General features: G+C 34.5%; 1 protein-coding gene across 1 annotated transcript in view; it reads left to right on the plus strand.

The window, feature by feature from the left end:
* SOX5 (SRY-box 5) overlaps positions 1 to 13749 on the plus strand; it is a 133231-nt gene that overhangs the window by 91671 nt on the left and 27811 nt on the right. The window contains exon 5 of the mRNA XM_008051465.2: positions 8905 to 9050. Coding sequence (XP_008049656.1) covers positions 8905 to 9050 — 146 coding nt within the window. The remainder of the gene's footprint in view (positions 1 to 8904; positions 9051 to 13749) is intronic.

Here is a 13749-nt window from a genome sequence, read left to right on the forward strand (position 1 = left end):
GAATTCTGCTGTATCTGTTTCTTACAAGAGAATCACCAAGTCCAGTCCAACTCAAGGCAAGGAAAATTAGGCTCCAATTCTTAAAAGAAAGAGTATCAAAGTATCATTGGACATATTTTAGGACTACCATACTTTTTTAGAAGGAAAACTGATGAAGAGTAAGGGAATGTCTTTGAATAAGAATAAACATGGGCTTTGACATTCTAACCTAGGTAATCTAACTGATTCAAAAAAGAGGGATTGTTTAGTGGTGGCACATTCTGCATAAAAAAAAATAAAACATAAAGAAAATCTTCAGTACTTAGCTGAAGTTAAAAGATAGGTAGACTATGAAAGAAGAGTTTTAGTAGAAAGGTTAAATAGATCTCCAATTCAAAGATTTGAAAACTATGAGGAAAGAAAGTACAGTTGATGATTTAGACTAACCTTCTTCTAAGTTTAGTGTTGAAAAGTGATTACAGTTTGATAAGACTGAGTAGAGATAGGAATATATAATTCATCTTCAAGGAAGGAGGGTAAGAGGAGTTGGAAAGATATAGATATGAGAGAGTACAAAGGTGGCAATATAGCAAGGAGAAGAGATGAGAAAGGATTAGCCTTGGAAAAGGAGTAAATTTTCTTGTCTCTACAAAGGAGGATTCCAGATTATTTGTTAAGAGAAATTCACTTTAGGCAGTGGGACAGCAGTAAGAAGAGAAACAGAGAAAACTGAGATTTCAAGAAGTTTGATAAAGTTTGGGATATGTGTGTGCTTTTCATCATTGTGGTCTAACTCTTACTCTGCTCAGTATCCTAAATGGACGCCAGGATTAGGTTTGCTTTTTGCTTTTATGCACTAAATATATAAAAGAAATTCTGTTTTATTTGGCAAGGATGATTCACTTTTATAATGTACATGAAGGCTCATAAATATTACAGTGCTGTTATATGAGCTACCTTTGCAATGTTACTGGAACTAGAATATTTAACTAATAGAATAACTAATATATTTGCATTTTCATCATATATGAATATTTTTACTGTTGCGTTCCCAAGGATTAAATATGACAAAGTATTTTAGAAAGGCAAGAATGTACTTACTGACATTTATCATGCCTTTCTCCCCTAATAAAACATCTTTTTTTCTGAAAAGTCCCTTTACCACATACACATCCCTCATATTTTCCAAGGATTTGAGGCCACTACAATTTACTTTTCTCTTTTCAACAAATGCAGATGTTGAAAGCTGAAACTTTAATGAGTAATAATGTAGTTGGATAAAAGCCGTGAGGATTAATGGTGTTGTAAAGGTCACCCCTGAAAGAAGAATTAATGTGTTATGCCATTAATAAGCCGTGAAAAACTGTGGACCAAAAGATAACTTAAGTTATTGTTAATGACATGGGGCTCTTTGCTATATATCTATTAGCTACAAATATAGAAAGTGACTTTTTGAGGTTGGTGACCAGTATTATAGTGCATTCTATAAGAATGCCTTTGATATGGTACGCAAATGATAGGCAGCTCCAAAGAAAGGGGATCCTTAAAAGGCATGAATAGTTCAGAAAAATGATGGATAATTTTAGAATCTTTTGACCAGATGTTATTTTCCCCTTATTGGCCTTTCCACCTATGTTGTTCATATGTATAACACTTTTAACTTTTTTTCAAAGCATTTTTTTCATGAATTTTCTCCCTGCAGCTGTTCTACAATTATAGACCCTTAAACCAGTAGATATTCATACAATCTAGTAAAAACTTGTTAATTTGCAGATAAGAAACACAGACCTAAGGAGTCCAAGTGCCTACCTAGGGATTTGAAATAATTTTCTGTCAGAGTGTAGAGAATTCTGTGATACTGTATTTATTACCTCTGTTTTAATTTTAAAGAAACAAATGTACATAAAGATCTAGTAACTTATCCAGACTCATAGCCAAGGGAGTTTGGGGCTTTATACCCATAGTCAGTAGGTTGGCTTTCTTTCATGTTAGTCGCTGCCTTCTGGTAGCCACTGTGCGTTAGATGTTCTTTTCAGTCATTTATCCTTTCAGTTGTCCATCCAATAAGTGAAAAGTAAATACCTTCCCTGTGCCATGCATTTTGCTAAGTCTGGTGGATAAGCAAACTAAAGTCTTGGCCTGAGCCTTTAGTTGCCTATAGTTTCTGTTATGGCATATCTTTGGAACATTTGGAATGTATTATTCAGAGGAATTAACACATAAATATTAAAACTTTACCTGAGCAAATATTGTAGGTGCACATTGACTATATAAAATGAGGGAAAATATTTTTTAGTTCATTGATTGGATACTTTATAACTTGCTAATTTAAGATATGATGACTTGAAGAAATATATTATTTTTAAGTTTCATTAGCTTACATTTTTAAAACTTATAAAGAGTTATACAGAGTTTTAAAACTTATACAGAGTTTTAATGAGAAAAACTTCACATGCAGGTAAGTGACTAAACATATGAACAAAAATACTGTAATGTGTAGAAAGCCAGGAAGTTAGGGATATCATTCAAAGTCATATGGCAATTAGCATTTGTATAGCACTTTACAGTTTACAAGTTGCTTTCATGTACATGTATTATCTAATTTTTATGAGCTTTCACAGATGAAGAAATGGTGCCAAAATTTGATGATTAGTGACCTTAAAAATAGAAAAAAATTAATATTTGCTAAAAATCACTTGAAACACATATGCTGTTACTTTTACTTACAACTGAATATACTATATAAAATAAATATGTAGTAAATAAGAATTTGTATTGCACTAATAACATCTGTTAAGTCTATGAATTTTAATAAATCTGTGCCATATGGTACAAGCTTCCATTGATAAGAAGACAGAGATAATCAATGAGCTTGGAATTATAAAGGCAGATCCTTTTGATTTAGAATATGCATTTATTTCCTTTGCCATGAGCCAAAGAAATAAAAGATTGAATAAAAAATGCCTTCTAGTAGTTCATAGACTGATGTGAAAGACAAACTTTTTAGAAAAATGGAACACAATATAATAAAAAGCATATATAAGGTTTTGTGAGAGCATATAAATGGGAAGTAGTAATCTTGTCAAGGAGCATGTCTGAAGTATATATGTCAGAGAAGTTCTCACAGAAGGGGTGACATTTGAACACATTCCCAAACACACCAGAAAGAAGAGCATTTCAGCAAAAGAGAAAAATTTGGAAGACAGGAGTGGAGGGTACGAGGAGGAAGGCCTGTCCAGGAACAGGGGAAAGCCTTGTGCAGCTTAAACGCAGGACTTGAGAGCCTGGCAAGAGGAAACAGGAAGGATAAGTAGACTTGATATCATGAAGAGATTTTTGGACTATGTTAAGGAATTTATCCCAGAATAATGTTTTTGGGAGATCATGAAACAAGTTTAAAAGTTCCAGTGTATTTTGACAAAGCCACATACTGGTCTCTCTTGAAGATTCACAATGTACATTAATATTTCCAAGCTGAAAATTCATGCAATTAAGAAACCTTTAAGATTTTAACTTAGTCTTTCCTGCACTTATTTGAACATAGAATTATTTTTTCACAGATGATTACAGATCATAATTTTATGAAATGTTCCTTGAAGCACTAGAGAACCAAGGGATGGGTTTAAGTCAGGATTTTGACATGATCCAAATTCCTTTTTTTTGAAATATTTTGGAGTACTTTATCTGAAAGCAGAGAAAAAGGTGGATTCAATTGTAAGCCTAAAGACAGGGAAACCAATTAGGAAGTTAAGCATTAACGCATGTAAGATATGAGGTGGCTTTCACAAAAGCAAAGATCATTGTTAGAGAAGAAAATTTGAGGGCTGAGGAAGAGGCATAACTGTCAGGGCTTGGTTGTCTTGTATCTGTATAGGATAAAGGAGATACCCTAGATGACTTACAGGTGACTGTATGGGCAACCTGAAAGAACTGTGATATATAGAAAAAGCAGATTGGGGCTGCAGGAAGATGATGCATTTTGCGTCAGACATGCTGCATTTCAGGTACTCATGTACTCATGGGATATTCAAGTAAAAAAGCTTAGTAGACAGATATGTGCATGTGACTGTCAATCAGAAGGGTTTGAGTCAAACAATAGTTATTTTACAGTACTTGAGATCACTCTCAATTCTTAGCGACATAGTTAAGGCCAAGGGTTGTATATGAATTGGTTTCCCATGACTGGCACAACAAATGACTATAAACTGGGCGACTTAAAATCTTGTTATTCTGGAGGCTAGAAATCTGAAGTCCAACTGTCAGTAGGGTTGGTACCTCTTGGAGGCTCCAAAGGAGAACCTGTTCCACATCTCCACACTGCTGCCAATCCTTGGCATTCCTTTATTTATAGATGCGTTACTCTTTTCTCCTTACTCACATGGCCATCTCTCATGTATCTGTGAGTCAAATCTTTCTCTCTCCTTTTTCTTATGGGGACACCAGTCGTTGGATTTAGGACCCACCCTAAATCCAGAGTAATCTCACCTCAATATACTTAATTACATGCTTCAAAGATTCTATTTTCAAAAACTGTGACAGTCAAGATACAAGGGGTTAGAGCCTGGATATATCTTTTAAGGGAACACAATTCAACCCATTGCAAGCAATTTCGTGGTCTTTAAGTTTTGTTATGTTTTAATTTCCTTATGTAGCAGCCATGACCAACTTTTTTCTATAGAGTTTATATCCCTCAAAACTGGACTTTCCAGTTTGTCCCTTTTCTTCTGCCTCTGAAAATATACACAAGGAGCCTAAAAAAAAAGAAAGAAAGAAAATTTTTTCTAAAATGTTTTTCATAATGGTTAAGAAGAAACACTGAGGCATAAACAATCAGATTGTAACAAATTAATAAAGTTACAGAATCTCACAAATTTCTTACATTAATGAATCCTTTTCTTACAATAATGATTCCTAAATGCAGCTTTTCAAATCTCATTTGAGATGGTAACTGGAAGTCATATTGACCTTTGCCCTCTCACTTTCCACTTGACACTGAGACTCACCAAAGCCCTCCTACACACATGTCCTCCCATTTGAGCTGAACTTTAACTGTAATTGCTGCCTGGGTTTACAATGAAAGCAGAATAATATGTATCTGGTGACCATTTGGGGTCTCTTTGGGCTCTGGTGGACTGATTCCCATTTAATTGAACTTCTGTTCCAACCAAGAAATGACATCCCCTCACAGATTTCATCATAATAGTCAAGCCCATGTAACAAGAATAACAAAGGTGAGAATATAGGGAAAATGAAAGAGAAAAGTAGAAAAAAGTTACTATTTTTACGAAGTGCTATCTACTCCTTCACATGTGTTGTTCTGTTTAATTCTTCCATCAATCTTGCATTCATTTTGTAGTTGAGGGAAATGGGAACTTAAATAGATTAAGCATTAAAATTTGTCAAATATCATACTTACCAAGAGGTGGAATCCCGGTCTATCTTAATCCAATCCCTAAATTCTACTTATTTTACTATGCCACTTTGTAAATGAAGTGATAGTTACTGAATAACTTTCATAGACCACTTATTATGATTCCTCACTTAATCTTGATAGCATTGTGTAATTTAGTGAGTATTATTATTTAGCATTGTGTTATTTAGTGAGTATTCCTCACTTAATCTTGATAGCTTTTGTGTTTTTTAGTATTATCCCAATTCAGCCAATGAGACAACTGATACTTAAGTAAAACAACTTGTATAAGCTATTTAGCTAGTAAATTGCAAGGCTAGGATTTTAATTCAGTCTTGCTCAACTCCAAAATACATACTTTTTCTGATTTTTGGAACCTTGGACCAAAAACTAAGGTAAGGATCCCAGGCAGAGCTATGAAGATGAAGGAGGCAGTGAGGAGAAAGGAACAGCGCTATGATAAAAAACCAGGAAGGAGAGAATTTCGATAATGAGAGGTCAGTCAATACTGCCTATCATCAAGCAATGGAAATGTTCCTTAGACTTGACAACTGAAAGACTACTGGCAGCAGAAACAAGAAGTGGTGAGAATTGGAGAGTGATGAGGGAATGGGAGAGTATGAGATAAAGCATCTTTAATCAAGGCTAGTTTAGAAGGTAAAAAGAGAGATAATGTGGGAAAGAAAGGGCAAAAGAAAGTTAAAGCAGGGATTTTCTTTGCTTGCTTTAGGAGAAAAGAGAACCTAAAAAATTACATGTTGAACTGATAGAGTTGGTAGAGATGATCAGGTAAATGATATAAATGAGAAAGAGAATGATCAATGAAGAGGTATAGAAATCTAAAACTCTAACATGAGATTAGGAGATTTGCCTTGATTAAAAGTGGAGAGACCATTTTTATTGAAACAAGAAGGAAAAAATGGGCATAAATGGAGATAGATTTGAAGTCAGCAGAGGGTAGAAGTGAGGGTGGGGACAGGAAGGTGAGAGTTCAGCCTTACTGGTCTTTCCAAAATCAGAGCAAAGTCATTTGCTGAGAAAGAGAGAGTCAGCAGGACTGGGAATTTGGTGACTATGATGAGAACACAAAATAAAGATCCAATAAACAATCCTATTAAGATTGAATGCTGTCATATATAAATGGCTTTATGATTTAACATAGTAGACACAAATGTTAACAGTTTATATAGCATAATAAGTAAAACTCAAAAGTCTCTGAAAGCAAGAATGTTTATTTTGAAGTGGACACATTTCTACCTGCACACAAACACACAAAACTTGAATTAGACATAGCCATACAGAACATGGTCTGTCAGTTACTCCCCCTCATAATAATTTACATTCCTCTTGCATCTATATTAATCATTTTTCCTACACAATGTTATCTTGGCAGTCCTTAAAAAGCATAAAGAATTCATGCTTTTATTCAATGCCATGTGCCAAATCATTTCAAATATATTTGTGTTCTGGAGAAGCTAATTAGACTTCATAGAAGCTAAATAGACTACAAAATACATAATGCCAGGTTGTTTATAAACAGGGGTTAGAGGATAGGAAAATCAGGCTGATCCTCTTAAAATCTTACTAAATGAATGTATACCAAGACCATCACTATCATATAAGAGCTATATTTCTTTCTAGTAATATTGTTCATAAACAGAACAAGTTTAAGAATAATAATTTATTTTAATAATGTTAAGATGGTTCTACGGTAGAACCAAGTCAGGATGTTGAAGATTATATAAGGTTAAATATATCTTTTATAGTAAATATTAACCCTAAAGTTCTGCCTGGGTCTAAAAATTGTTTTTAATTCATATTGTGTTTATAATGAACAGAGATACTTTGTTCTTTGAATAAGTTCCAATGAATTTAGCTCTGAAAGTCAAAATTTATTATCGCTCTCAAGGTTCCCTTTCAGTCACCTAAGCTGAAACTTTTCTTTCTACCTCAAGGAGATCAGAGGACCAGGTCTAGTCTGTGCATAGTAACAGGAGAAAGGCATGTATCATTTAGAAACCTTCCAGTCCTGAAGCACGGCACTAATCTGACATCAGTTTCTTCAATAGAAATGTTTAAGCAGCAAGAAAATATTCTGGTTTTTGGCAATCAGCAGATCAGATAGAAGAGTCTAGCAATACAACGAGGATGTGTAATCTGACATGATTAGACAAGGCTCTTTAGTACCAGAACATTCATAATTGAGACAAAGAAAGAGTATTAATAACACTTTCCTAACACGGCAGTTAGCCATTTTATATTTCCTTTCTTTAATCTTAGTGTTTTTCAACAAATCATGGGATTTAATAGCGTGTTTTGGCAGATTAGAGGATTTATGGCCCAGATGTTTTTTGTTCTAAAAATGGATTAGGGTGTAAAGTTTGCTGGAATCCATGGAACATGTTGAGGCAAGCCGGTCATTTTATGTGTGATTAGTGCCTGCCTTCTGTCTCACAGTCCCTCCATCTGTCACAATTCACCAATGGATCTGGTTAGATTTAGCCTCATGTCACAAACAAGTCCCTTTTCTGGGCAATTTCATATTACAGATTCATTTTATGCCATTTTATGCCCTAGTTAAAAGATAGGAAGAGAGAAAGATGAGATATTAGCTTTCCTTTAAATATTTGCAAAACAACCTTTGTCCATCAGTATTCAACCCTAAGATCATGCAGATCATCATATAATGTGCATCAAATAAATAAATGACCAATGTTGAAATTCAAATTAAGTTAAAAATCAATTTTGCTCCTTATACCCGTTATTCTTTAAATATTTTGGTAGTATGTTTTACTAACTATGGATTGTGAAACTGCGACACAAGCTGGCCATTTGACCATCTTGTTAAGAGTATGAATTAAGTGTGACTACAGTTTACAGAAGCCACAATTTCTTATCAAATAATTATAGGTGCTTGGTTACAGTCTGTGCTCAAAATTTAACCTCTTAACTATTACAAGTTTGTATCTACAGCAAACCAGTACCACCTGTGGTTTATTTCACCATTAAATGGGTTCGGGGGAAAATACATTTCTTTTAGTCAGTTAAAAATGATTTATTCCTTTTGTATATAAAAACCTAATCGTGCTATACACAAACTCTGAATTGGCCTTTCAAATACTCTCATATATGAGAGATTCAGTAATCATTGTAATAATTGATGCCTGTATCCTATGATAATGTTCAAATATTCCTTGCATTTAGATAGATAGATTTTACTACAAAATATTCAGATAACTAAAACAATTACTTCTTTCCAAATATTTGGAAACAACCATATTTTACCTATATATTATGTTTTATTGCAGATGTTTGAAGGCATGTTCATGTATGATCTTATGAATCAGTCTTTATCAATTTATTCATTCATTCACTTACTTTTGACAAATACCATGGAGAAATTATTATATGCTGGACACTAGCCATTACTCAAAAAAGAAGTAATATTTATGGCTAAAGGTTATCCTGTCAGTGCACTTGTACAAAACATATCCTTTAATCTGTCTCATTTTCAGGTTATTTAAATGACCATGATGCTGTCACCAAGGCAATCCAAGAAGCTCGGCAGATGAAGGAGCAACTTCGGCGGGAACAACAGGTGCTTGATGGGAAGGTGGCTGTTGTGAATAGTCTGGGTCTCAATAACTGCCGGACGGAAAAGGTCAGTTCATAAAATAACTTACTCTCCAGAAACACTTAATTAAGTTGCACGAATGCTTTTCTTTTTGTCTTACCATCTTACTGTCCTTACAACGATGGCTCTCCCTCCCTTTTTTCCCTCCATCAATACTGAAGGCCCCATGCCCATCCTAATCAAAACCATCTGGAAATGGGAAGAGTTATAATTCTCTTTATCCATCTCCAAACCTTACTGACAATGAATATCCCCTTTTATGCAACCAGCTTGCATTAAAATGAAATGGCATTTGAAATATTTGTCTCAGTAAAAGTTTTGCTTTACAGAGATGCTTAACTTGTATTTGGGGATGAGCTGGATTTAAAAATGCTGAATCTTCTTTAATCAGCATAAGCTTGGATGATACCCATGCTCATATTCTAAGTATTTAGGATCCTGAGCTTGTCATAATATGTTTCCAATGCAAAGTACTGTCAAGTGTTAGATGACTTCAGAACTGGAAAATGTTACTTTATCATAAAATAAATGTGCTTTTAAAAACTTGGGCATTATTATTATACCTAAGGCCAGTGAAACATCTGGATTTGTCTGAGATATAATGATGTAAAGCTCTTTTGTCTAAGCATACATGATATTTTATTTAGAAAAAATAAGTTATTATAGAATGTTCAGAATGATGCACTTTCTTTGGGAATATTTGATATGTTTTTAATTGAAAAATTTTTAAGTGTTACCAAATCCTCTTTACACAGTCCTATAGATTAATACAGTAGATAAGAGAAAAATGATCAGCTACTTAGCAGTAACTCGAAAGTTAATCATTATGGGAAGCTTTTGAGTCAAACAGAATTGTCCAGACTGAGCAGATTGCTAATTTGGATAGCTTTCTGGTTTCCCAGGTTTTATATGGAGTTTGATGTATAATCACTAAGAAGCTGGCAATCTGCATAGTGAAGGTGAAATGTATGGGTGTCCTGTCACAACTGTTGTTTCTCTGATCCTAACATGGGTAACAATTGAAGATGGGAAAAAATTTCAGTTCTGTTCTGTGTCCAAAGGGGAGAGCAAAGCATGGGTCAGTATACATCCCTTGCAGTCTTACAACATAAGATGTATGACATTGGTGCCGTGAGAAGGGCACAACATTTTTATAGCTAAGCCCCAAAAGGGAAGGGAAAAAGCAATGTGACAGCTCTAAGAAGGAATGATAGCAAGCATAAAGGAATTTATATTCAAATATTTAAACATTCTTGAAAGGATGCTTGAGCAAAAATTCCTTTTCTCTGCTCCCCATGTAGAAATGAGTTTAACACTCAGCCAGATGCTAATGCAAAGTGACTCAAGCTATTCCTCGCAAGCATAGCTAAATTGCCGTTATTTGTTAAGCGCATTGAATTCAGCTGTGGATACAGCAGTTGGTTGCATTCAGCAAGCATCTGTACCCTTTTTTTTTTTGTAATCCTCCAAAGCAGAGACAACTCTACCTATCTCCCCCCTCTCTTCCCCAGTGCTGGCTGGGAATTGTCAAGTGACAACCGACCAAATCCTTTTGGACAGGAAGCCTTCATCCTGAGTTCTATATACTTGCAAAACAGGCCTTGTGGTTGGATCAGGGAGCCCATTAAAAGCACTTTGATGGTATGGAAATTCATCTTCATGAAGCTCCTAGGCCCCTAAGCAGCATGCTGTTTAGCTGTGGTTACAGATCAGTCATTCACATCGGAGGGCAATAATTGTGCTGACGGCTTGTAAGGCAATGGAAGTACATAAAATAATCCTGGGCCCTTCACCATGGCACTGTGAGTTAATCTTCTCTAATACAGATCAGCTGTTGTTCTAACACATGACTTTATGCTGGCTCCGGTGACTCTGCACAGCCTTTTGATTAAGTAACAGGAGTGGAACCATCTGCATTCACTTTATGCCATACTTGTCCATTGTTAGGGGAACTTATTTCTCCTTCTTGTTCTACCTCTACCTTTATGTTGTTTCTCTAATTACCACCTCCTATTTGCATTACAAGAGTGAGAGTTGCCTCTATTGAAAGTTACTGCTACAACTTTCCTTTCTCTTTTATAGAATTATCTATGATACCTCCCAAAACCTGTTGGCTAATTAAGATGTCTATATTCTCAAGAACGTTATCATTCCCGAATTTCTTAACTATGTACTTTCAATGTAGTTGAATGACATCTTGAACTATATACAGTCTTTTATTTTTATGGGTTTTTAATGAAAAGCATAAACTATGAAAATGAAGCAGTTTTGTTATTGTAATAGCATGAGAAATTCCTATAAAATTCCTATAATGTGGAAGTGAACCTTTTCAACCAAAGAATCTGAATTCTCTTATCCCTTGTTACCCTACTAAGAATGAAAGTGAGATTACGGAAGCTCTTTTAAGCAGGTATTGCTACAGTTTGTAGTTGATTTTTCCTGTTGAAGTAACATGAGTGTCATATCTACAATATTAATCAGTGACAGTATTGATCTATGACAGATCTACGACTGTGTAACCCATGGGAGTGAGATAGGGAATGAGGTATTAATGTCAAATTTATATATTTTACTTAGTAATTATTTAACATCAGCACCTACTATGTATTAGGAACTGTGCTTTGTACTGCAGGTATTATAGTGAACCTGAAAATAAGACTCTGCCTTTATAGAACTTTCAGTTCAGATGAAGTTATCATTTTGAATGTTAACCATTATATATTTATGTATGTGAGCCCACATACAGAAATTGCATAAAGACTAAATTTTACTTAGCATATCAAATCAGTGGTGTATCTTGAGTTGACAAAGGTGTATACTTTTCTTCCATATAAACCAACATCTCTATGCATATTGTGCTGTTATTTTTCTAAAACTTACCTTTTTATTCGATTTTTATAATCACTCAACTTTATCCATGGCCAATGCATATGTAGATCAGTAATTGATTTGAGATTTTGCTTTGTTAATGAAAGGTATAAATAATATATGATAAATTTCTCTATTATTTTGTATGATCATCTTTTTCATATAATTTGAACTCCAAAAGACGGGAATTTTTCTGTCTAAAATAATACTTCTAATTCCCAAAAACCCAGAAACATAAGGAGTGAGGGAGATAAAACAGAAAGAAAGCTGGAAAGGAACTGGGAGAAAGGAAAAGGGGATAGAAAAGGAATTCAGCCTGGTGCTTTATGTCAGTCTAAAAGATGACAGATATCATGATCCGAGCTCCAGATAATTGGAATCTTGTAGTGGAGATCTGTTTTCTTGGGTACACAAACCTTATACACATTAACTTTTCTCCACATCTCAAATAGCAAACATGGTTGTCTCAACTAGAAACTCTTAATTCTGAAAAGCAGTAATTGGACAGTGAAAACAATTAGAGGTGTGAAGATAGGGATGACTGTTTTTCCAGTAATATGTACCAAAACACATCATGAAAGTCATTTTTACTGAAATGCATTTTAATTGAAGACTTCTAAAAGATTTTTTTATTTCTTTACTTTTCTTGGAAGTGTTTCAATGTACCCAAGAACTGTGTATGTCAGGTTTCTTAGAAACTCCGGGACACAGTGTTATTTATAATTGTCATTTCTAGTTAATTATAGACTGATTGTATATTCAAATAATGTTATCTTTTACCACATAGCTCTGTTACAGATTAGTGTCATGGATGAAAAGGTAAACTACTCAGGTGTGAAGAAACTGAAAGAAGACTATCATACATTTGTTTTATAAAACACACACACTTAGGTTTATTACCACCCAAACGGCACAATTTTGTCCATACAACCAACTGCATACTAGGTATTTGACCTTGTGTTTGAAAATATCCACACCTAATAGGAGATCACAGAAAGCTGTTTTGTTGTCCTGATCCCACCAGGCAGTGTTAATTCAATAGAGATCCAGTATACTCAACTGAAATGTGGAATAGACCTGAAGTTTACCAGTTTATATCACTCACTCTAAATATAGTTGTCCTAGGAAGACTGTATGCTGTAGTATGTTCGAAATTGATTTCACAACATTCATCACATAATGAAGTTCAGGAATAGAAGGTTGGTGGCATTAGTTCATCAACTCAATGATATCAGGGCTGAAATCTCTGTGATTCTCCTGGCTTTTCCCTTTGGGTCTCAAAATGGTTGTTGCACCTACGACTATCACATCCACATGAAGATGAGCAGACTGAGAAGGGAGTAGTTTTTTCTTCGCTAACTTCAGTCTTCATTCCTATGGGGGTATTTCATTCCTTCTCTCAAATTGACTTCCACAAACATCTCATTGACTAGAACTTGGATATATGCACATTGTTAAGACAATAACTGGCCAAAGAAACAGACAGTACTTTAAATTGATCATGAATTATTTTCTGTTACCAAATTAGAGAACTAATCCTGTCTTCCCTGAGATCAAGGGATATCTTGAGATCAAAGGTAATATTAGCAGGGAAGAAAAGAAAGACAGAAAGGCTATTGTGTAGGAAAAGACAGCCACAACCACATTATAAAAATATCAAAGCTGTCAAATATTTTCTTCGTGAAACTAGTTTGTTTTGTTTTATAATTGTTGTCATCTATCTATTTTTTTGCTCCACTATTACATGTCCAGGGCCTTATACCTTGTCTACAGTTCATAAAGAATTAAATGACACACAGCATGAGCATAAGACAATATTGTTTGGTGACAGATTGAATCCATAAAAGTATGTTCATAT

Source organism: Carlito syrichta, unplaced genomic scaffold, assembly GCF_000164805.1.
Source record: "Carlito syrichta isolate Samal-C Ts95f unplaced genomic scaffold, Tarsius_syrichta-2.0.1 Scaffold174567, whole genome shotgun sequence".
Classification (NCBI taxonomy): Eukaryota; Metazoa; Chordata; class Mammalia; order Primates; family Tarsiidae; genus Carlito; species Carlito syrichta.